At 42.4% G+C, this 22,885-nt stretch overlaps 1 protein-coding gene across 1 annotated transcript in view; it reads left to right on the plus strand.

The window, feature by feature from the left end:
- The first annotated feature begins 7,581 nt into the window (after positions 1 to 7,581).
- malrd1 (MAM and LDL receptor class A domain containing 1) overlaps positions 7,582 to 22,885 on the plus strand; it is a 75,485-nt gene continuing 60,181 nt past the window's right edge. Inside the window, exons 1-5 of the mRNA XM_073835865.1 lie at positions 7,582 to 7,903; positions 8,524 to 8,658; positions 10,228 to 10,316; positions 12,175 to 12,348; positions 12,463 to 12,559. Coding sequence (XP_073691966.1) covers positions 7,738 to 7,903; positions 8,524 to 8,658; positions 10,228 to 10,316; positions 12,175 to 12,348; positions 12,463 to 12,559 — 661 coding nt within the window. The 5' untranslated portion in view covers positions 7,582 to 7,737. The remainder of the gene's footprint in view (positions 7,904 to 8,523; positions 8,659 to 10,227; positions 10,317 to 12,174; positions 12,349 to 12,462; positions 12,560 to 22,885) is intronic.

Here is a 22,885-nt window from a genome sequence, read left to right on the forward strand (position 1 = left end):
CATTATTAAAATAGTCCATGTGACATCAGTGGTTCAACCATAATCTTCTGAAGCTACGTGAATACGCTTTGTGCGCAAAGGAATCATAAATAAGGACTTTATTCAACAATTTCTACTCTTCTGTGTCGATCTCCACTGCCATTCACGAGAGTACCACGACACGTGTGTGGTGCTGCTGGCGCAGGAGCAAGATTGTTTACCCAAAAACATAATTTTTGGGTGAACTATCCCTTAAACATAGACTTGTGTTCTTAGTCTTATGTTTTTTAACTAATACTAATAATTATTTATAATGTTCCATCCAAAACCTAAAGTACTCACATTTTATTATTGTTGTTGTTGTCTAGGTCCCCAGAGGTCCAGCTTACACTTTCATCTGTCTATTTGTGAGGGCAGATCTGTACACCTTTTCGCTCAAGTTGACAAATCACTTAGGATCCTCTGGGTCCTCTGTCATCATCAGTACAGATCATAATAACAGGTATCCATGGTAACCCCACTGTTAAAAGGCTGCAGTCTATTCTGTGGCCTAGGTGCAGCTCTGTATTAAACAGAATATTTCTGCCAACAAAGAGAAAGTGAGTCAGAGACATAAAGGAAAGGAGGTGAAGGACAGGGGAAACTGAAGATGAAACGACTGGGTCAAATACAAAGTGCAACCTTTTATTTGAACTCGAGGAATGGGAATTGACGTATGCCAATATGGGTAGTCTGTTCTAGTGCCAGGAATATCATTTTATTGCCTCTGTTAATAGGATTTGAATATTTTATCCTACTACCTGAAACTGTAGAGGCTGAGCTGAGAAAATATTTCCCCCTAATTACTGTCAACACTGTTCTGTGACTTTATCTCCATATCTTCATTTGCATAGTTTTGGCCACATCAGTAACATTAATGAATCCCTTTTAGGTTATTACTATAAGGTGATCCGAGGCTAAATTTAATTTCCTGAAGAAGATTTAATTCTGGCTAAAGCAATTAGACCCAAAGCCATTGTGATATGTTCCCATATCATTAATTCATCACTGGGGCCTATCAAGTCTGTCTGTCTGTTGTCTGTGCTATTTTGGTTACAGGAACCTATTCTGTGACGCTTTTCTTCCACTTTATTTATGACTGCAATTCTTCACCTTTGTACAAAGAAAGATATTTCTACATGTCCAAACTGAGCTCTCTGAGCATTTTGTGCACGATTTGCAGAAAAAGGTCTATTGTTAAACCCAATTACGTTTAATGCCTCAAACATTTTTGATCAGTTTACAAATTGGTGTAGAGGTCATCCAAATATAGAGAATTTAGATGCGCTTGTTGTTTCATTAAACTTTGATGTCATATGACTGATGTGTTCTTTAAACAGGCGGCCAATTCTTTCATCTAACTTCAAGCCTGCCATTTATGTTCTATATCTGGTGCCGATCTCCTTTCTGCATTTTTTCTTAATTAGTTTCAAAAGACTAACAGACATCAGCATCACTTAGAAGCAACACATGATAAAAGATATGTTACTGTATGTCTTACCACGGACCCAGTTGTGCAAACACATTGAAATCTTAAAACATATATATGCGATTAATCCTGACAGTGTGTGTGCAGCCTTGTTAAAGATTAAACATCTTGTTTAAACTTGTCTGGGTGAGAAAAGATGATAAAAGCTCAGGACAAGTCTAGTCTAAAGAAAGAGAGATGATCAAAGATGGAGGATGCAATCAAGAACAATCATTAAAATCCTAACGCAACTATTTTACTGTACATTTACAACATCCATTTCTCTTACTGTGCACAATGCAGCTCTTCCATCTCTGTCAGTGATATAAAGTTGCTCAGATTAAATAGTGTTCAGCCATTAGGGTCAAAAGTTTACACCCCCTTTCAGAAAATACAAAATGCATGTTATTGTTTATTTAGTACTGATATTTCACATAAAAGATGTTTACATGTAATCCACAAAAAAAGGTTATATTTGAATTTGTAAAAATGACCCTGTTCAAAAGTTCACATCCCCTTGATTCTTAATACTTTGTTGTTACCTGAATGATCAACAGCTGTGTTTTTTTTTTTGTTAAGTGATAGTTGTTCATGAGTCTCCTGTTTGTCCTGAACAGTTAAACTGCCTGCTGTTTTTCAGAAAAAATCATTCAGGTCCCACAAATTCTTTGGTTTTTCAGCATTTCTGTGTATTTGAACCCTTTCCAACAAGACTGTATGATTTTGAGATCCATCTTTTCACACAACTATTACAGAAGGTTCAAACACTCTGATGCATTAAGAGGGGGTGAAAACTTTTGAACAGAATGTACACTTTTCTTATTTTGCCTAACTATCATATTTTTTTCATTTAGTACTGCCCTTCAGAAGCTACAGAAAATAGTTACATGTTTCCCAGAAGACAAAATAAGTTAAATTTACCCTGATCTTCAAATTTAATGCATTGTTTTTCCTTCTGGAGCATCAGTGAGTGTTTGAACCTTCCGTAATAGTTTCATATGAGGCCCTTCAGTTGTCCTCAGTGTGAAAAGATGGATCTCAAAATCATACAGTCATTGTTGGAAAGGTTTCAAATACACAAAAAATGCTGGAAATCCAAAGGAGTAAAAAGGACCTGAAGGATTTTTCTGAAAAAAAGCAACTTAACTGTTCAGGGCAAACAAGGGACTCATGAAAAACTATCACTGAAAAAAAAAAAAAACACAGCTGTGCATCATTCAAGTAACAACACAGTATTAAGAATCAAGGGGGTGTAAACTTTTGTTCAAAGTCATTTTTTTAAATCCAACTATTATTTTCTCTTGTGGACTACATGTAAACATCTTTTATGTGAAATATCTTATTCAGGTCAGTGCTAAATAAACAATAACATGCAGTTTTGTTAAAATAATTACCTTTTGCCGATTCTGAAATGTAAACTTTTGACCTCAACTGTACCTGTTCAAGGAAATGAAATTCATGGTCATTTACGAAACATTTTGTTTGCTTCAAAATTCATGGTGGTTTATTGAGATGCATATAGTTTCCACCTCTCTGTGCTACAAACACGGCAGCCTGGATAATATGATCAAAGCGCAGTTATATTTAGATTACTTGTGCACAGTGACACACATCTGTGTGTATAAGGGTCAGCTCTGCTGACAGAGAGAATAAATAGTGGGTTTGCTCAAAATATTTTTGAAAGATTCAATCCTCCAGGTGTTGTTTGCAAGTAATAAAAAATGAGCTGCATCTAGATATTTTTACAGAAAATGTTATTAGTACTTTAATTGGCAACCATTAAAGGGATAGTTCATCCAAAAATGAAAATTCTGTCATTAATTACTCACCCTCACATCAATAAAAACCCGTAAAAACATAAAGCTTTCAGGTTTCATCATGTAATTTGTGTCTCAAAGATGAACAAAGGTCTTGTGTGTATAATATCTGGAAATGCATTTTTTTAAAATGTAAGCAAAAACTGTGCTACAATTTTTTTTATTTTTTGTGGGTAGACTTTGTGACTAAGCTGCACTTATGGTTTCACTGGGGTAGTTTCACAACAATTATTTCAAAACATCTGATTATTTATAATGTACTGGGAACATTTGGTTTAATGGCTTTAAATTTTGTTTATTGAAACAACTGTTGTCACTAAACATGTACTTTAAATCACTTTGAACACTTCATTTTCCTCTTTGTACCATTCTGTCCTCCATTAGTTTTATTGTGGCCTTTCAAACATTACATTACAGACCATTTGTAAAACTCCCCTTATAAATAAAATGGTCCATATTTCAAACCCCTGTGTATTTTGTCAGACAGTTAACCAAGCACTTCAGGCCAGGGGGCAGTATAAAAATAGAAAAAAAGGATTGCTGAGTTGATCATCTTTAGTATTTTGATTGAGAACGTATGGTAGCTCAAGTAGAAGAGGAATGATGCGTCAAATTCCCTCAGAGGGAATAACATGCTTTGGACCTATAAATTGAAATGTTAACTGGGAATTTTTGGACTATATGGGTTTCTTGATATGGATGCTTTCCTAACCAATTTATGTGGATCGTTAAGCAGTGAACACATAGTTGTAGTCTTAACAATTACTCTTAAATAACTCAACAGACCTGCCAGTAAAAGACAAAATTTGAGGTTACACCACCAGAGAAACAAAGAAAGGAGATCTGAGAGTGCCTGAAATAAATAGTGTGGCAACTATTGTTTTAAAGAAAACAGGATTGAAGGGCAATGAAATGGGTGATGAAATGGGGGGATGACCCAAGGAGCAGCCATGCCAGGCTAATAGTTTGGCTCTGACAGGTAACACACAGACTATAAAATTGCATTTATTCAATTCAGAAAGATACAGGGGAAGAGAATGAAGCTCCCAGAAGTAGACAGTCAGTGACAGCTTTTGTGAGTCTGAGATGAACACAAAGGGTTGTGAAGGCAAAGTTGCATTAGAGCTACAAAATCATTAGTGTCCAGAAGAGAGGACTTTCTACAGTCTTAGTGTTAGTAAACAGCCTTAACTGGTTATATTTCTTATTATATTATGAATTAACAAGTGGATGAATCTTATGACTGTTTATCAAAACAATTTGTGTAAGCAATATTAAATGTATTCTGAGTTTGTCGCACCACAGAAAAAGTTATTAACCACCCAGCCAATGTGAGTGATAAAAAAAACCGTCAAGTAAATAAAATAAGTTATCAAAATCTAGAAAAAAATAAACAGTGTTCTCTGCCCTCAAACGCTGGGGGCGTGTCCGCTGTCGGCGCTTAAACCACGCCCACTCGCGGGAAAGCTGCCGCCTCCTTCGATCGTTAAATACCGCTACAACCTGAATGGATGCTGCTTGTAGCAGCTTAATTAGATTTACACAGCCATACATGTTTTGGAATATGCATTTACATGACGAAAGTATAGCAAGCTAGCAAACTGTAGGCTGTAGCAACTAACGGTAATGAGCGGTTGAACCACTGGTGCTAATTCGCTCTTGTTATTTTAGTGTTAAGGGAGGATGTCAGCACTGAGCTCAAAAATGGTTCTCAAAACAAACAAACAAACAAAAAATATTGCACAGAAGAAAGAAAGTCGCACAGGTTTGGAAGCACTATGAGGGTGAGTAAAAGTTATTACAGGATGTAATTTAACTATCCCTTTAATGGAGTTACTATTTTTGTTTTAGTTTTACAAGACTTTCTCCTAACCTGTCTTAATATGAAGATCATTTTCAGGTGAACCATTCTACTGAAGTTGATTACTCCAAACACTATACACATTGTGTTTCTGTGATGCATAATATTACAGCTTTGTTTGTAACATGGCTACAATGACATGAGTTTTGGGCTCGACTACCTAGAAGAGTAGAGTTGGAAAAAAAAGATGATGAACAATCTTCCTTAAAGGAAAGTTCACTTCCAGAATGAAAATTTCTTGATAATTTACTCAGCCCCATGTCATCCAAGATGTTCATGTCTGTCTTTCTTCAGTCGCAAAGAAATTACTTTTTTTGAGGAAAACATTTCAGGATTTTTTCCTGATTAACAGATGAGCACCGCCACGATGGATTCTTTGGGTGTTCTCGTCTTCCGGTCTCCATAGAAAGTCTTGTTAAAATATGGTAAAAAGATTGACTGAATTAAATTAAACTGAACCTGTTAAAATAATGTGTGCTCTTATAAATGTGTGGACAAAATCCACCAAACTTTACCTTGAACGGAAGCTGTACGTGGGGATGTGCACTCATGTGTTTTCAGTGCAGCTAACAGGGTTGCCAGGTTTTCGCAACAGAACTTGCCCAGTTGCTACTCAAAACTAGCCCAGTTAGGGGGCCCCCGCTAAAAAACACATTCTGGGGGGTAAAATACACATTTTGTTTGGTGGGATTCCACTGGTAAAATTCGCATTCCAGGGGCTCTCCATGGTCGCTCCAACCTGTGGACATGAAAAACAACTCGTGGCAACTGTGTTAAAGCAGCCCAATTCTGGCAGACAAAACCACAGATTTGGTAACACTGACATGGGTTACTTCATGTCATCTTCCAACTCATTATACTACGACAGGTGAGTTAATGTTACTGCAAACGGATGGTCATTGCGAAACCATTTTCATAGGTTTAACATTATATTATCGGCATAAAATACGTTAATTTGACCGGAAATGTAAACCATCATTCCAGTCAGCCGAGACTTCCATTCCATTCTGTTCAGGAAAAAGGTGAATAGTGGACTTAATGGGGATCAAGGGGTTAAAGGGCCAAATTGCAGTTTCTACACGATCCCAGCCGAGGTCTTATCTAGCGAAACGATTGGTCATTTTCTTGAAACAATAAAAATTTATATACTTTTTAACCACAAATGCTCATCTTGCAGTATCTCTGCGATGTGCGTCTTCATGCATTACATAATCACATTGGAAAGGTCACGTGGGGTTAGTTCTTCGTCTGTGTACTTCTGTTCAAAAAAGTAGGGTAGGCCGAAAAACCCGAGACAAGCATTCTTCGGTTGGGATTGTGTAGAGCCCTTTGAAGCTGCATTGAAACTGCAACCTGTTGGCCACCATTGAAGTCCACTATATAGAGAAAAGTCCTGGAATGTTTTCCTCAAAAACCTTAATTACTTTTCGACTGAAGAAAGAAAGACATCTTGATAGACACAGGGGTGAGTAAATTATCAGGAAATTTTCCTTCTAGAAGTGAACTTTTCTTTTAATATTATTAAAATGCATGAGTGTATGTAAATGCCTGAAAGCTTATTCAAAGACCGATCAATGCTTAATATACTGTCTGTCTTCTGTTGTGTTGTCTGTCTTGGTGACTGACACAATAATTAGTGTCCATTAAGTGAGAACACAGCCACTTAAATCTCCCAGCACTGACAATCAATAAACCCAACTAATCACATAGACAGAAAGTGACATCCCTGGTGACACAAGGTTTGTTCTTCAATTGGACTATTAAGGATTTGTGTGTCTTAAGACTACATTATCACTTCACAGTCTCTGGATCTTATCACTCACAGGAGGATTATTAGTATAGTCACCTTCTATTTGACCAGCTATTATCCTACAATAGCCCATTTCAGCTAATGTCTTAATCCCCAATTATTTATTCCTTATCACTGTGTCCTTTTGTGCTTGAAGGTTATTCTGATATTATTACAGCCAACAGAGCTTATCTTCAATCACACCCCAATAATGATTTTAGTCATTGATTTATGAAAAATGAAATTATAGCTGAATGAACATTTGTAAAGCCAGTGCAGGATAGAGGGTGGAACTAACGCTTGACTGATTACATTGTCATCTTATTTTTTTATTCAGTGCTTTTTTTAAAACTGAAAATGAAGGAAATGTAGACAGCATCATATTTCTATTAATAGTTTAAATTGCTTTATATGTCTTTACCTAAATATGTTTGTTTAACTCAAGCTTGTAAACTTGTTCTTATTGCACAGAATATTGTCATAAAATAATAGTTTATTTCACTTTATCTCTAGCCAATTGCATGGAGTTTGACATCAGGTACACACACAGTGATACATAATGAAAGAAAGCAGGGCTGTTGTGTAACAGCCATAAAGTCATTTGCACTAGTGTACTGTCAGACGCGGATGTCCGCAGCACAAAGTCGAAGTTATACAGTAAACTGCCAATCTTTGGATTTTAAGGATTTATGTTTTGTGGATACAGAGGTGTAAGTGTGTCTGTCTGTGTTTGTGCTTACATGTAGATCTGAATGAGCTACTGAATTGTCTGTCAGAGAGCTCAATGAGGGCGTGCGTGTGGGCCTCATTTCTGCTGTGTGTCCTGGCGAGTGTATCATCTACGCCATGTCTGCCTGAGGAGTTTACTTGTGAGAAAGGCGGCTGTGTGTTTGAGGAGCATGTATGTGATTTCAAAGAGAACTGTGAAGATGGCAGTGATGAGACTAACTGTAAGTATTAGTCTGTTCAAGTTTGCTCTTCAGCTCCTTTTTCTGCTCTTTTGTTTGTGTGCTTATGCTGGCAATTCTTTGACAGTAATGGCTCTTTTTTTCCCTCTCTGTTGACAACATGATTTGAAATGCTCCTAAAGGCCCTCGTGTGTAAATAGTGAGATTTATGGCACAATCATAAAGGAGCACACTGGGAGGTCTTACAACAGTGCTTTTATAATATTGATTTAATCCTTCTGGGGCTTATAAAAGGCAGAACGCTACAGAATTGAGGTTGATGAATTAGGGTTGACCTCTATTGCTATCCTTTTAATGATAATAAGGAAAGATTTTCTTTTAGCATTTTCATTTTCATCATATGACATCCATTTAAACGCAAAACCTTTATTCTGTATACCTGTTTTATATTATACAACTAGGATTTCCCTTATTTTGCATTTGCTGAATCTGTTTTGTGACACCGGATTTTTAGTCAAGTGTCTATTAAATGTTATGATGGATGCTGTGCTTAGTTGCATTTTTTGAATGGTGTCTCTGTGATAGATTTGAACTGATTAGCAGACACCAGTGTTTATTTTACTGTTATGGCCTGATAACGCTTTTAGTTTCTTCTCGTATAGGCTCCCAGTTTGTTAGATGTGACTTTGAGGAAGGTTTCTGTGGTTTTCAACTTCAAAACAAACATCATGTTTGGATGAGAGGATCAGGTTTGAGCTGTCCCAGTACTGAGACAGACCGCAGAGAAAATGTTACTGGTAAGTGAAACAGTTCATTGTGTATTTATATGGATACTACTTAACCAGTGTTGGGGAGTAAGTAGTTACATGCAATGGAATTATGTAATGTAATTACTAAATAAATAAATGTAACTGTAATCTGTAATTAATATAACTGTAAAATGTGTAATTAAATTACAGTTACTTATGAATATGTTAACAACTACAAAGGGGGTTACATCTGATTACATACAGATTTGATTGATTTCTTTACCAAATTGCATTAAAATTATGAGACACCGATGTTTCAGGAGTTTAGAACACAGAATATGACACGTTTATTTGATAACTGTTTTATTTCCTATTTGGGTTTACATATATGCTTTTTTAAGATTGACAGTTTTTTCAAAGGTATTGTTAGATGCCAGTGTTTTCTTTTAGCTATGCAAAGATTTGATTTCAAAAACAATATCAAAACTAAACTATATCTTATGATTTAAATCTGTGTTGAACATCAGAATGATCTCAAAGCAAAAAGAGTTGCTAAAGTCTGATTTTGTGGTTGTGCTTTAAAATTAAATTATTATGATCTCAAGTGATGAAATATTTTGAAAGTCTGACTGTGATCAGTGTTGAGTATTACTGTAAGGTTAACCCTGTCTGCTTCAAATGTTTCAAAATGATCAAGAGATGAAAATTAGAAATATAAAAATTAAGGAAAGTAATCAAAATGTAATCAAATGTAATCCATTACATTACTTTAATAAAGTAATGTAATGGATTACATTTGATTACATTTTGATTACTTTCCTTAATTTTTGAATAAACTTTAACTTTAATAAAGTAATGTAATTAAAATAGTTACACTACTTGTTACTGTAACCGCAGGACTCGACGACAGTGTTGATAGATCCAAATGCGAGCTTTATTACAGATCGTTGTCAAAACAGGCAGGGTCAAATACCGACAAAAGCGTAATCCAGAAATACAGGCGTGGGTCAAAATCCAAGAGGGCAGTCCAAAGTAACAAAATAACAAAACAGTGAAACAAGGTAGAACTATGGCTATGAAACAAAACTATGGCAATGAAACAAAACAGAGCAATGGCAATGGCAATGGCATGAAAACAAGGAAAAACGCTTGGTAGAGTCTGCTACAGCAAAAACAATACTTCGCGAAGCCTGTTTGGTTTAGGCCCTGCTTAAATGGCCACCAAACAGGAAGTTTCCAACGAGGCAGCAGAGGGAGCAGCAACAGTCAGTTCATGGGTAAGGGCTCCCTCTGCTGGCTTGGCATTACAGTTACATTTTAAATAGGGTAACTTGTAATCTGTAACCTATTACATTTTAAAGTAACCTTCCCAACACTGTATAAGGCCTACTGTTTAAAATTTGATACATTCATTTCGAAGGCCTCTATTTATCAACATGATCAAACATTTCTGAAAAACCTTTAACTGATAGTACATACTAAATCAATTTGGGTCTTTTCTCTTCCAAATGTAAGCCCCATATTCTCACTATATAATACTGTACTAGATGTTAGTAAATTTTAGCTTAATATTGTATTTTCTGACTTCTCAGGACACTATTTATTTTCTTTTGTCAGGTCACTGCCTCTATACACACTCGAAAAATGGAGGAGTAGTCACCGCTGAAATATACAGTCCTCTCTTCCAGCCTTCGCAGACATGCTGGGTACAGAAAAACATGACTAAACATGTCTATCCTTAAATGAATTATTTTACCACATTCTGATACCACATAAATCAGTAGCTTGTTTGCTAAAACCACCATTTGCTTTTCAGAGCAAGCTATTAAAACACTAATTGTCATAATATATACCCTACTGTGTGATATTGATTTTATACATCTGTTTAGTAAACACAAAATGAATATTGACTTATATTTTAGACACAATATTGCCAGTTACTTTTGCGCCATCAATTCTGAGTAAATCGGTTGAATGAATGATTCAATGACTCGCTCTGGTTTAGTTCCTGATTTAATAGATTGAGTGAATGGTTCACTCATAAAGGCATTTGTCACCACTTGAACTACCAGTCAAAAGTTTTTGAACAGAAATAATTTAAAGAAGTCTCTTCTACTCACCAAGCCTGCATTTATTTGATCCAAAGTAAAGCAAAAACAAATTTCTTGAAAATCTGTTTAAAAATGTGAAATATTTGTACAATTTAAAATACCTGTTTTCTATTTGAATATACTATAAAAATTAAATTTATTCCTGTGATTTCAAAGCTGAATTTTTAACATCATTACTCCAGTCACATGATCCTTCAGAAATCATTCTAATATTCTAATTTGCTGCTCAAAAAAGATTTATTATTATTTTTATTATATTGAAAACAGATGAGTTAATTTTTGAACAGCATTTATATGAAATATAAATCTTTTGTAAATGTAAAATGTTTTCTGACTCCAAGCTTTTGAATGGTATAGTGTATAATCTTACAAAAGCTTTTTATTTCAGATAAATGCTGATCTTTGGATCTTTCTATTAATCAAAGAATCCTAAAAAAATGTACTCAGCTATTTTAAATATTGATAATAATACTAATAAATGTTTCTTGAACAGCAGATTAGCATATTAGAATGATTTCTGAAGGATCATGTGACACTGAAGACAAGGCTTTTTACATTTTAATACATAAAATTTACATAAAATTACATTTTAAAATATATTCAAATAGAAAGCAGTTATTTTAAATAGTAAAAATATTTCACAAAATTACTGCTTTTGCTATATTTTGGATCAAATAAATGCAGGCTTGATGAGCAGAAGATAATTATTTAAAAACATTACAAATCTTACTGTTCAAAAACCTTTGACAGGTTGTGTGCTCATGTAACATGTAAATCCTACAAAATAATTAGCTGACAAATTATCACCACTAATGCACATATTGACAGTTTGTCTTAAACAAACACAGATGAGTGATACAAATTATATAGCCTATTAAAATTCTATAAAAGATTTTAGTAATTCAATAAATGAACCCGTCCAATATGTTTGTTTTTTGACAAGAGAGACATAGTGCAGAATTTACCACAAACCATAAGCAGCATCTTGTTAAGTGCTTAGCTCAAGCCCTCGATTATACGTGTAGAGCACTTATCCACTGCCTCGGCTACACACTCTTATTGACAGCAAAGAGTTATGCATAGGCTGTCAGAGCTTTGACACAGTGGGTAGTGCATGCATTCATTGTGATCTATGGTTTTAGATACTTTGTTATCGAGATGGTGTAATTCACTTTGAGTGCTTCTTTGCTTAAACAAAAATAAGATGACATTGAACTTGGCAGTAAGATGCAATAACATGACCTCACTTTACAACAAAGCTGCTTTGAGTATGAGTTGCTATCAGCATTAATTTAGTCTCATTTTGACAAATGCTGAATATCTTTAATGTTTCAGCTTTAAAGCTCAACATGTGTAATGAAGCGAGCAATGCACCTCTTGAATCCTTTATTCACATTCTTTTGATGGATTTAGCTATATTTTCTCTCTCTTTGTTGTCCTTTCCTTTGAACAGCTAACTTTCTATCGGCATATTGGGAAGCTGGCAGGGGCTTTGCAGGTTCTGATCCAGTTCACATCTTCGGGAGAAATGCAAGAGGTTTGGTTTCAGTCCACCTCAAATCCTTATCCACACACGCTTCCCTGGATGAGAACAGTGGTGGTGTTAAACAGCAGAGAGGAGTTTAAGGTTGGTGTGCATGTACTGTATGAGGGCTAATGTGTGTTTGGGAGAAGGACTATTATTAGAAGTATGTATGGTGTATAGTTCAATCAGTAACACAAAATCACTGTGAATCTGCAGGTTGTGATTAGAGGATTGATATTCAGCAGCAGTGACCCATATGAAGTTGTAGCGATTGATGATGTGTCCTTCAGCAGAGGATGTGTGGCAGCAGTAGGTGAGTGAACATTAATGTGTCTTTTCAAGAGCGTTTTTTTTTTTCTAAATCAATCTGGACAGTTTCAGGGCGCCATGTATTTCCAACAAGGCTGCCTAAATCCAAAAAAGGATCGTTCACCTTCCCTAAAAATTCCATTTGTCATTGCAAATCTGTATGACTGACTTTCCTATGTGTCACATTAGTATCAGTCAGGGACATCGCTAGACCATTTTTACTGGGGCCCTAGTGAGAGACTGCTGTGTGACCCAGTAAAAAAATAAATCACTTTATGTTAGTGGGATTGACATATACTCACCTGACAATCATTTTGTTTGATACTATTTCAGCAATCAAGTCATGTCTGTTTTCTGTTAGCTGTCTAGAATCAGAACTAGCAATGCCATATTCATAAATGAATCACGCTTTTGATCTAATCGGTCAAACTGGTTAGCAAAAAGCACTGCGTTCCAAACAGGATAATTCTGCCTCTGAAGGGCACTTCAGGGCATATTGAAGGATCAGTCTAAACAGAAGTGCTCAGAACTGGTTACTTCAAAGGGCCATTCAGAATGAGGGATTTTGATAGGTAGAACAGACTGATGGATACTTTGCTCCCATGATTGTTTTGCACAGGTTTAATTGTATGACAACAGCCTCTTCTTTATTAAACTTTAGGAAGATGATAGAAGGGAGTTCGAAGAAACAGTTTTTTACTAACTACTAATAACACACAACAAATTCTTTAAAGTCCCCATGAAATCAAAATGGAAGTTCCCTTCCGGGAACTCAACACTGCGTCCTGAAACGCTATGGGGAACGCCATTAGCGAGCCGCACTCTGAGTCATAGTCCAACAACCAATAGAATGACGGGAGTGACGTCACAGGCGCGGTGACGTCAGCGACCAGGAAGTATAAAAGCACGTGCGTTTGAAGCTGGCGTCAGCTTTTGTCATTCAGCGAGAGCGCTCTATGTCGATTGTCTGTCTGTCTCATACTGCTGTTTTTTTGTGCCAGTTTGCACAACTTTTATTTGAGCAGTATGCCTAAGGGGGGAAAGAGATCTTTTAAGAAAGAGAGGAAAGCGGTTGAGCAACCCCATAGAAAGTGTGTCCCTCCCTGCCAACGTTTCATTGTTGGTGGGGATACACACGATCTATGTGTGGTCTGCTTGGGAGCGGAGCACGCTAGGTCAGCTCTTGAGGGGGCTGACTGCCCGCAGTGCGAGCGGATGCCGCTGCGGTTGCTCCGTTCCCGGAAAGCCCTCTTCGAGGAGGGGGCTTTCACCAGCGTTCCCCACAGGCCTGGCAACGCTTCCGTTGAGGCGGAGTGGCAGCTGCACTCGTGGGGTTCGCAGCTCGATCTACTAGAGGGAGTTGAGACGGGTGATCCCCTATCTCTCTCCTCACCTAGTGGTTCGATTGACCTCCTCTTGGATGAGGAAGCCCGCGCTGCGGTTCCTTCCCTCCAAGAGGAGGAGTCAACGCTTCATTTGTCTTCCTCTGAGGAGGTTGACATTGAAAGCGTTGGCGACCCACAACCGCCCCCCCGTTCACCCCAGTATGAGGAGCGCTTCCTGTGGGCTAAATCAGCACCTCCCAAACGGAGCCTTCCATTTTTCCCCGATCTCCATAAAGAGATTGCGAGATCGTGGGAAAAGCCGTATTCCTCACGCCTTTTCTCCCCCTCCTCTGATTACTACGGTAATGTGGGGGGGATGGAGGAGTACGGCTATAAGGCGATGCCCCAGGTCGAGCAGACACTAGCGAGCTATCTGTCTCCTGGCCTGGCATCGTCTTTGAAGGCTCCGTCCTTGCCCACCAGGCCACTAAAAATTACATCTGGCTTGATGGGCAAGGCATACACGGTGGCAGGTCAGGCTGGTGCATGTCTACACACCATGTCTGTTCTTCAGGCATACCAGGCTGACCTGCTGAAGGAGTTCAGCGATGGCGAGGAAGTGAGCGTAACAGAGATGCGCAGGACTGCAGACCTAGCGCTCCGCGCCACCAAGGAGACCGCCCGTGCCGCGGAGAGGCATCTCTGGTTGACCCTGTCCGACATGAAAGAGAAGGACAGGGTCACGCTCCTGGACGCCCCCCTGCATCCCACCGGCCTCTTCGGTGACTCTGTTGACACAGTTGTCAACAGGCACCAGGAGGCCCGCAAGCAGGCAGCGGCGTTCCAGAGATACCTTCCTCGCCGCGTTTACTCCTCTGGGGCTGCTGGACGGGAGCAGCCCCAGCCGTGCTCTAGCTCCTCATACAGGGAGACACAGAAAAGGAGTGTTGCTACCCGTACCCCTCCGGCAAGACCTAGAGGGCGGGCTCAGCAACACTCCAAGCCGGGGTCCTCTAAGACGAGGCCGGACCTGAGGGTCGTCCTCCAGTCTAAGAGGGCCTCGGCTAAACGGCCCTGATGGTCGTGGCCCAGGGCCAATGAGGGCAGCCCCTCTCGAGGAGTTGGGTGCCCCACCACCTTTTACGGTGGCCACCTCTCCTCGGGGGGCCCTCAGGAGATTCGTCAGCTAACCCTGCCAGTGTTACAGGGCGCGGCAATCTCCCGCGAACATCATCCTCCGGTCTCTCCGTCCGGAAACGTAGCGGAACCAGAGAGTTCGCCACCCCCACGGGGGTCTTTAGAGCGCTTACTTCAGGTGCATCCTGCCAGTTCGCTGTTACAGGTCACCGAGTTAGCTCCTCAAATAAATCCAGAAACCAGTCTCGAAAGGCTGGTTCCCTTAGTAGAATTTCTGGCAGCGTGGAAACTACTGCCAAATGTTTCTACATGGGTCCTGCACACTGTAGAGAAAGGTTATTGCATTCAATTCGGCGCCAAGCCGCCACCTTTCAGCGGGGTATTTCCTACTCTTGTAAGCCCCGAGCAGGGTCTGGTAATGAAACAGGAAGTAAAAACTCTCCTGAGGAAGGAGGCCATCGAGGTGGTCCCTCCTCAACACAGAGAATCCGGGTTCTACAGCCGGTACTTCATTGTTCCCAAGAAGGATGACGGGGCTGGGGCCCATTTTAGATCTCAGACAGCTAAACCTCTCAGTCAGAAAACTGAAGTTCAAAATGTTGACTGTCAGACATGTCGTGTCTCAAATCAGGTCCGAGGACTGGTTTGTCACGATAGATCTAAAAGACGCATACTTTCACGTCTCCATCCTTCCTCAACACAGGAAGTTTCTCAGGTTCGCTTTCAGGGGCGAAGCTTACAATACAGAGTTCTTCTGTTCGGCCTAGCGCTCTCACCCCGAACTTTCACGAAGTGTGTGGATGCTGCTCTGGCTCCTCTGCGACTCCAGGGCATCCGCATACTCAACTACATAGACGACTGGCTCATCCTAGCCAGTTCAGAACAGTTAGCGGCTCAACATTGAGATGTTGTTCTTGCTCATATGAAAAAGCTGGGGTTGAGGCTCAACGCCAAGAAAAGTGTGCTTTCTCCATTACAGAGAACCACTTATCTAGGTGTAGTTTGGGATTCGACCACGATGCAGGCACGAATGTCACCTGCTCGGATCGAGTCGATCCTTACTGCAGCAAATGCGGTCAAGCTAGGCCTGCTACTCACTGTCAAACAGTTCCAAGTACTGTTAGGTCTTATGGCAGCTGCATCCAACGTGATACCTTTTGGTCTGCTGCACATGAGGCCGCTACAGTGGTGGCTCAAAACCAAAGGGTTTTCCCCGAGAGGGAACCCATTCCGCAAGATCAAGGTCACGCGGCGCTGCCTACGTGCCTTAGTCATGTGGAAGAAGCCCTGGTTCCTATCTCAAGGCCCAGTGCTGGGAGCTCCTTGCCGCCGCGTCACGCTAGCGACAGATGCATCCCTCACCGGGTGGGGAGCGGTCATGAGTGGCCGCTCGGCCCGCGGCCTATGGAACGACTACCATCTCTCCTGGCACATAAACTGCCTAGAGATGCTGGCTGTATTCCGGGCTCTGAAGCATTTCCTCCCAGACCTAAGAAACCGTCACGTGCTGGTCCGTACAGACAACACTGCGGTAGTCTATTACATAAACCACCAGGGGGGTCTGCGTTCACGCCCCTTATACAAGCTGGCGTACCAGATCCTCCTGTGGTCTCAAGGAAAGCTTTTCTCATTGAGAGCAGTTCATATTCCTGGACGCCTCAATGTGGGAGCAGACGTCCTGTCGAGGCAGGGGCCAAGGCCCGGGGAATGGATGCTTCACCCAGAGGTAGTGAAGCAAATTTGGAGAGTGTTTGGTCAGGCCCAAGTGGACCTCTTTGCGACTCAGGAGACATCGCAATGTCCCCTTTGGTACTCTCTATTTCCCCCAGCTCCTCTTGGACTGGATGCCATGGTACAGATGTGGCCGAGGCTTCGTCTGTACGCTTTTCCCCCGATCGCTCTGCTCCCGGGAGTTCTGGAAAGAGTACGCCGGTACGGTGTACGGCTGTTACTAGTAGCCCCGTACTGGCCGGCCCGAGTATGGTTCTCGGACATAATCGCCCTCCTCGACGGCTCTCCATGGGAGATTCCTGTCAGGAGGAACCTTCTCTCCCAGGCTGGGGGCGCAATTTGCCACCCCCACCCAGAGAGGTGGAAGTTATGGGTGTGGCCCCTGAGGGGGCACAACTCATAGAAGCCGGTCTCCCAACCGAGGTTGTCGAGACCATCCTTCAATCCAGAGCTCCCTCTACGAGGAAACTTTATGGCCTAAAGTGGAACTTGTTTGCTTCATGGTGTCATGAACACTGATTAGACCCAGTTCACTGCCCGGTCGGTACAGTGCTGGAGTTCCTGCAAACTCGTCTTTCCGCAGGGTTAGCTCACTCCACCTTGAAGGTGTACGTGGCGGCTATATCGGCTTACCACGCCCTTCATGGTGGCCTTTCAGTGGGCAGAGATCCCCTGGTCTCACGTTTCCTCCGCGGTGCACTCAGGCTGAGGCCTCGTGTGAAACCGAGAGTCCCCACGTGAGACTTAGCTGTGGTGTTGGAAGCGCTATGTAAGCCTCCCTTCGAGCCCTTAGAGGAGGTCTCCGATCGGATGCTTACCTTAAAGACAGCACTGCTGCTTGCGCTGACCTCACTTAAGAGAGTCGGGGACCTGCAGGCCCTTTCGGTGGCCCCTTCTTACATTGACTTTGCCCCTGGGTTGGCCAAAGCATTCCTTTACCCAAGAGCTGGGTATGTCCCTAAGGTCCCGTCATCAACACCACAGCCAATCACGCTTCAAGCGTTTTATCCTCCTCCATTCGTGGAGCACGACCATAGGAAGTATAACCTAATGTGTCCAGTAAGAGCACTAGACACATACGTCCACAGAGCTGCCCTGTGGCATAAATCAGAGCAACTCTTCGTTTGTTACGGCCCCCCTAAGAGGGGGTGCCCGGCTTCGAAGCCCACTATCAGTAAATCGATCGTTGATGCCATTTCAACTGCCTATGAGTCCTCTGGTCTCCCATCTCCGTTGGGAGTCAAGGCTCACTCAACTCGAGGCGTTTCTGCCTCTAAAGCTCTGATGGCAGGTGTCCCTATCCAGGACATCTGCAGTGCGGCGTGTTGGTCCTCACCTTTAACGTTCGTCAGGTTTTACGAACTTGACCTCAGAGCCACTCCTGGCTCGTTCGTCCTCTCGCCCTAGCAAGGCTAGGCCCAGAGGTCAAAATAAGGCGCATTCCTTCTATCAAGGAAAAAATGTTTTACCCCTTTGGTCTGGCAATTTCCCCAGACAAAGGCGCATTACTCGTGTCCTGGCACCTATAACTACCAGGCACTCCTCACCCCTCAGTGTTATGGCTGCGTCCTGACTGAGGTGGATTGCTTACTCCTCCTGGTCTGGCAGTTCCCCAGACAGGAGATGTATTCCTACCCCCTTGGCCTGGCAGTCTCCCAGGCAAGTGGTGTGTTATCTCTCCTCGTGCGCCTGAGGGCCGAGGTTCATATATCCCTCTTGTCTGGTGGTTGATCACAGACAGAGATGTATTACCACTCGCGTCCTGGCAATTTCCCCAGGCGGAGCCATTCCAGTGTCCTGGCAAGTTCACCAGGCACTTCTTGTGTCCCTCTTGTTCTGGCTGTTCCCAGACAAAGGACTACCACTTTCTCCTCGTGAGCCTGAGGACCGAGGTTTTTATATCCCTCTTGTCTGGTGGTTGATCACAGACAGAGATGTATTACCACTCGCGTCCTGGCAATTTCCCCAGGCGGAGCCATTCCAGTGTCCTGGCAAGTTCACCAGGCACTTCTTGTGTCCCTCTTGTTCTGGCTGTTCCCAGACAAAGGACTACCACTTTCTCCTCGTGTGCCTGAGGGCCGAGGTTCCTATATCCCTCTTGTCTGGTGGTTGATCACAGACAGAGATGTATTACCACTCGCGTCCTGGCAATTTCCCCAGGCGGAGCCATTCCAGTGTCCTGGCAGGTTCACCAGGCACTACTTGAGTCCCTCTGGTTCTGGGTGCTCCCAGACGAAGGACTACTACCTTCTCCTCGTGTGCCCGAGGGCCGAGGTACATCTATCTCCCTCTTGTCTGGTGGGTACCACAGACAGAGATGTATTACCACTCACGTCCTGGCAATTTCCCCAGGCTGAGGTCTGTTCCTGTGTTCTGGCAAGATTCACCAGACACAACTCTTTCCACCCTTGTCCTAGCAGACACTAGGCAGGGCTTTGGAATTATGGGGGCGTTGATATCTCGTTCCCCATAGTGTTTCAGGACGCAGTGTTAAGTTCCCGGAAGGGAACGTCTCAGGTTACGTATGTAACCCTGGTTCCCTGAGGGAACGAGACACTGCGTCTCGGACCATAATTCCCACAGCCCTGCGGCGCTCGCTTCATTCCTATGAGCTGATGCCGGCTTCAAACGCACGTGCTTTTATACTTCCTGGTCGCTGACGTCACCACGCCTGTGACGTCACTCATTTACATTTTACATTTATTCATTTAGCAGACGCTTTTATCCAAAGCGACTTACAATTGGGAATACAACAAATAATTCATCCTAAGGAGGCAGATCGACATAGGAAGTGCTCAAAAGTACCATATGTCAGGCGTTGTTAGATGAGTACGGGCTAGAAAGGGAAGATCAGGAAAGAGAGGAGAATTTTATTTTTTTTTTTTTTATTTATTTATTTTTTTTCAGATAGTCAGATAGTGTCGAAAAAGATGGGTTTTCAGCAGTCGCTTGAAGACAGTAATGGAGTCAGCGTTTCGGATGGGGGTGGGAAGATCATTCCACCAGGCAGGGACATTGAAGGAGAATGTTTTGGAAAGTGATTTCGTGCCTCTCTGTGGTGGTACAATAAGGCGTCTTTCACTAGAGGATCTCAGACTTCTGGAGGGAGTGTAGATGCGTAGTAGTGAATGGAGGTAGGCCGGTGATGAGCCGGTGGCTGTCCTATAGGCCAGCATCAGTGTCTTGAATTTGATGCGTGCTGTAACCGGTAGCCAGTGCAGGGATATGAAGAGAGGTGTGACATGGGCCTTCTTGGGCTCATTGAAGACGAGCCGTGCTGCTGCATTCTGAATCATTTGTAGAGGCCTGATTGTACATGCTGGAAGACCAGCTAAAAGAGCATTGCAATAGTCCAGCCTGGAAATGACCAGGGCCTGGACGAGGAGTTGTGCAGCATGCTCTGTTAGGAAGGGCCTGATCTTTCTGATGTTGTGCAATGCAAACCTGCAGGATCGAGCAGTTTTAGCTATATGTTCTTTAAAAGTCAATTGGTCATCAAAGATTACACCAAGATTTCTGGCTGAAGTCGATGGGGTAATTGTTGATGAACCTAACTGGATGGAGAAGTCATGTTGTAAAGTTGGAGTGGCGGGAAAGACAAGGAGCTCAGTTTTAGCTAGATTGAGCTGAAGATGGTGTTCCTTCATCCATGCAGAGATATCCGCCAGGCAGCCAGAGATCCTTGCAGCTACTGATGGATCATCTGGTTTGAAAGAAAGATAGAGCTGTGTGTCATCAGCATAGCAATGGTAGGAGAAGCCATGTGCCTGTATGATGGGGCCCAGAGATGTAGTGTATATGGAGAAGAGGAGGGGTCCAAGAACTGATCCCTGAGGAACCCCAGTGACCAGTTGATGAGTTTTGGAAACCTCCCCTCCCCAGGCCACTCTGAAAGACCTACCAGAGAGATAGGATTTGAACCAGCGAAGTGAAGTCCCTGTGATGCCCAACGATGAGAGGGTAGACAGAAGGATCTGGTGATTTACCGTGTCAAATGCTGCAGAAAGGTCCAGTAAGATGAGTACTGATGATTTGGAATCAGCTTTTGCAATCCGCAGGGCTTCAGTGACAGACAGTAGTGCAGTCTCAGTTGAATGGCCACTCTTGAACCCTGACTGGTTAGCATCCAATAGGTTGTTCTGTGAGAGAAATAAAGATAGCTGGTTGAAAACAGCTCGTTCCAATGTTTTTGCTATGAACGGAAGGAGAGAGACAGGTCTATAGTTGTCTATGAGTGAAGTGTTAAGTGTAGGTTTTTTGAGCAGTGGGGTTACCCGGGCCTGCTTAAATGTAGTGGGGAAAGTGCCTGTGAGAAGAGATGTGTTGATGATGTGTGTAAGCGCTGGTAGGATTGTAGGGGAGATTGCTTGGATAAGGTGTGAGGGGATGGGGTCTAAAGGACATGTCGTCAGATGGCTGGAGAGGAGAAGTTTGGTTACTTCTGCCTCAGAAAGGGGATGGAAGGAGAAGAGGGGAGTTTCAGCCGTGGGTGTGGTCAGTTTTAGTTCCTGTATGTGTGGAGCTGAGAACTTATTACTGATAGATGTAGTGTTGTCTGTAAAAAATGTGGCAAAATCATCAGCTGTTATAGAAGTGGTGGGAGGTGGTGGAGGGGGACAGAGCAGTGAATTAAAAGTTTTGAAAAGGTTGCGTGTGTCCGGAGCATTGTTGATCTTGTTGTGGAAGTATGAAGATTTGGCAGTATGGACATGGGTAGAGAAAGATGACAGCAGAGACTGATACATACTCAAGTCAGATGGATCCTTAGATTTGTGCCATTTTCTCTCAGCTGCCCTAAGTTTGGACCGATGCTCACGAAGAACATCGGATAGCCAAGGGTTGGAAGGAGCAGCCCGTGCTGGCCTGGAGGAGAGAGGGCATATTTCATCTAGGCAAGAAGTAAGAGTGGAACATAACGTGTCGGTTGCTGCATTAGTATCCAGAGATGTGAAGTGGGTAGGAGAGGGAAGAGAGGAGGATATTGATGAAGAAAGATGGGAGGGTGAGAGAGAGCGTAGGTTTCGTCTAAAAGTAACGGGTAGGGGGGGTGGGGGTGCACAAGTAGCAAGATGTAGGTTTAGTGTAATGAAGAAATGGTCAGAGATGTGAAGGGGTTTGACCACAATGTCGTCTGAAGTAGTTTCGTGTGTAGATGAGATCAAGTTGGTTGCCGGATTTATGAGTGTATGCAGTGGTAGTGCGTTTTAGGTCAAATGAAGCAAGAAGTGAATGGAAGTCTGCAGCATAGGGTTTGTCCAGATGCATGTTAAAATCTCCAAAGACCAGAAGTGGGCTGCCATCTTCTGGAAAAGAGGATAGCAGCCCATCCAGCTCTTCTAAGAAGATGCCAAGTTGACTAGGAGGGCGGTAAATGACCACAACATGGAGTTTGATAGGAGATGTTATAGTGATTGTATGAGATTCAAATGAGTTATAATTGCATAGAGGAGAATGGGTTGAGTATTTCCAGTTGTTGGAAATCAGAAGTCCCGTACCCCCACCCCTTCCAGTCTGACGAGGGGTGTGAGAGAAGGAGAATTTATTAGATAGAGCAGCTGGGGTTACAGAGTCATCTGGACGTATCCAGGTCTCAGTCAAACCTAGGATGCTCAGGCCAGATTGCAAGGAAAATGCCGAAATGAAGTCGGCTTTGTTGACGGCTGATCGACAGTTCCAAAGTCCAACCGTGAAAGAGAAAGGTTCAGTGGAAGAGGTGTGTATTGGACGCAGGTTAGAGAGATTGCGTCGGCGTGTGCGTGTGATGTTAGTGCGGTGTGTAGAGAGCACCGGAATGAGTTGGAAACACATGATAGAGAAGGACAGAAAGAAGAGTGAGAAAAAGGAAAGGAGTACTTAAGTGCGTTGTCGGTGTAGTTGCTCGGCTAAGTCGCGCAGGAAAAGTCGCAGTCTTTACTCTTGTCGGTCTTCACGCGAGGAGGCTGAACGCTTCCGCTGACGCTTCAGCGTCAGCTGGTATGACACCGTTAAATACACAACCAAACAAAGCTTTACTGAAACAGCTAGGGACGCCTCCTGGGCTCAGTACAGCCGCAAATGTATTGCACGCACGCAAAATGTCTCTAATCGAAACTTAAATGCAACAAACTTCGCACTTCTAATTGCTCTGGAAGGGCGCG

Source organism: Garra rufa, chromosome 3 (genome assembly GCF_049309525.1).
Source record: "Garra rufa chromosome 3, GarRuf1.0, whole genome shotgun sequence".
NCBI lineage: Eukaryota > Metazoa > Chordata > Actinopteri > Cypriniformes > Cyprinidae > Garra > Garra rufa.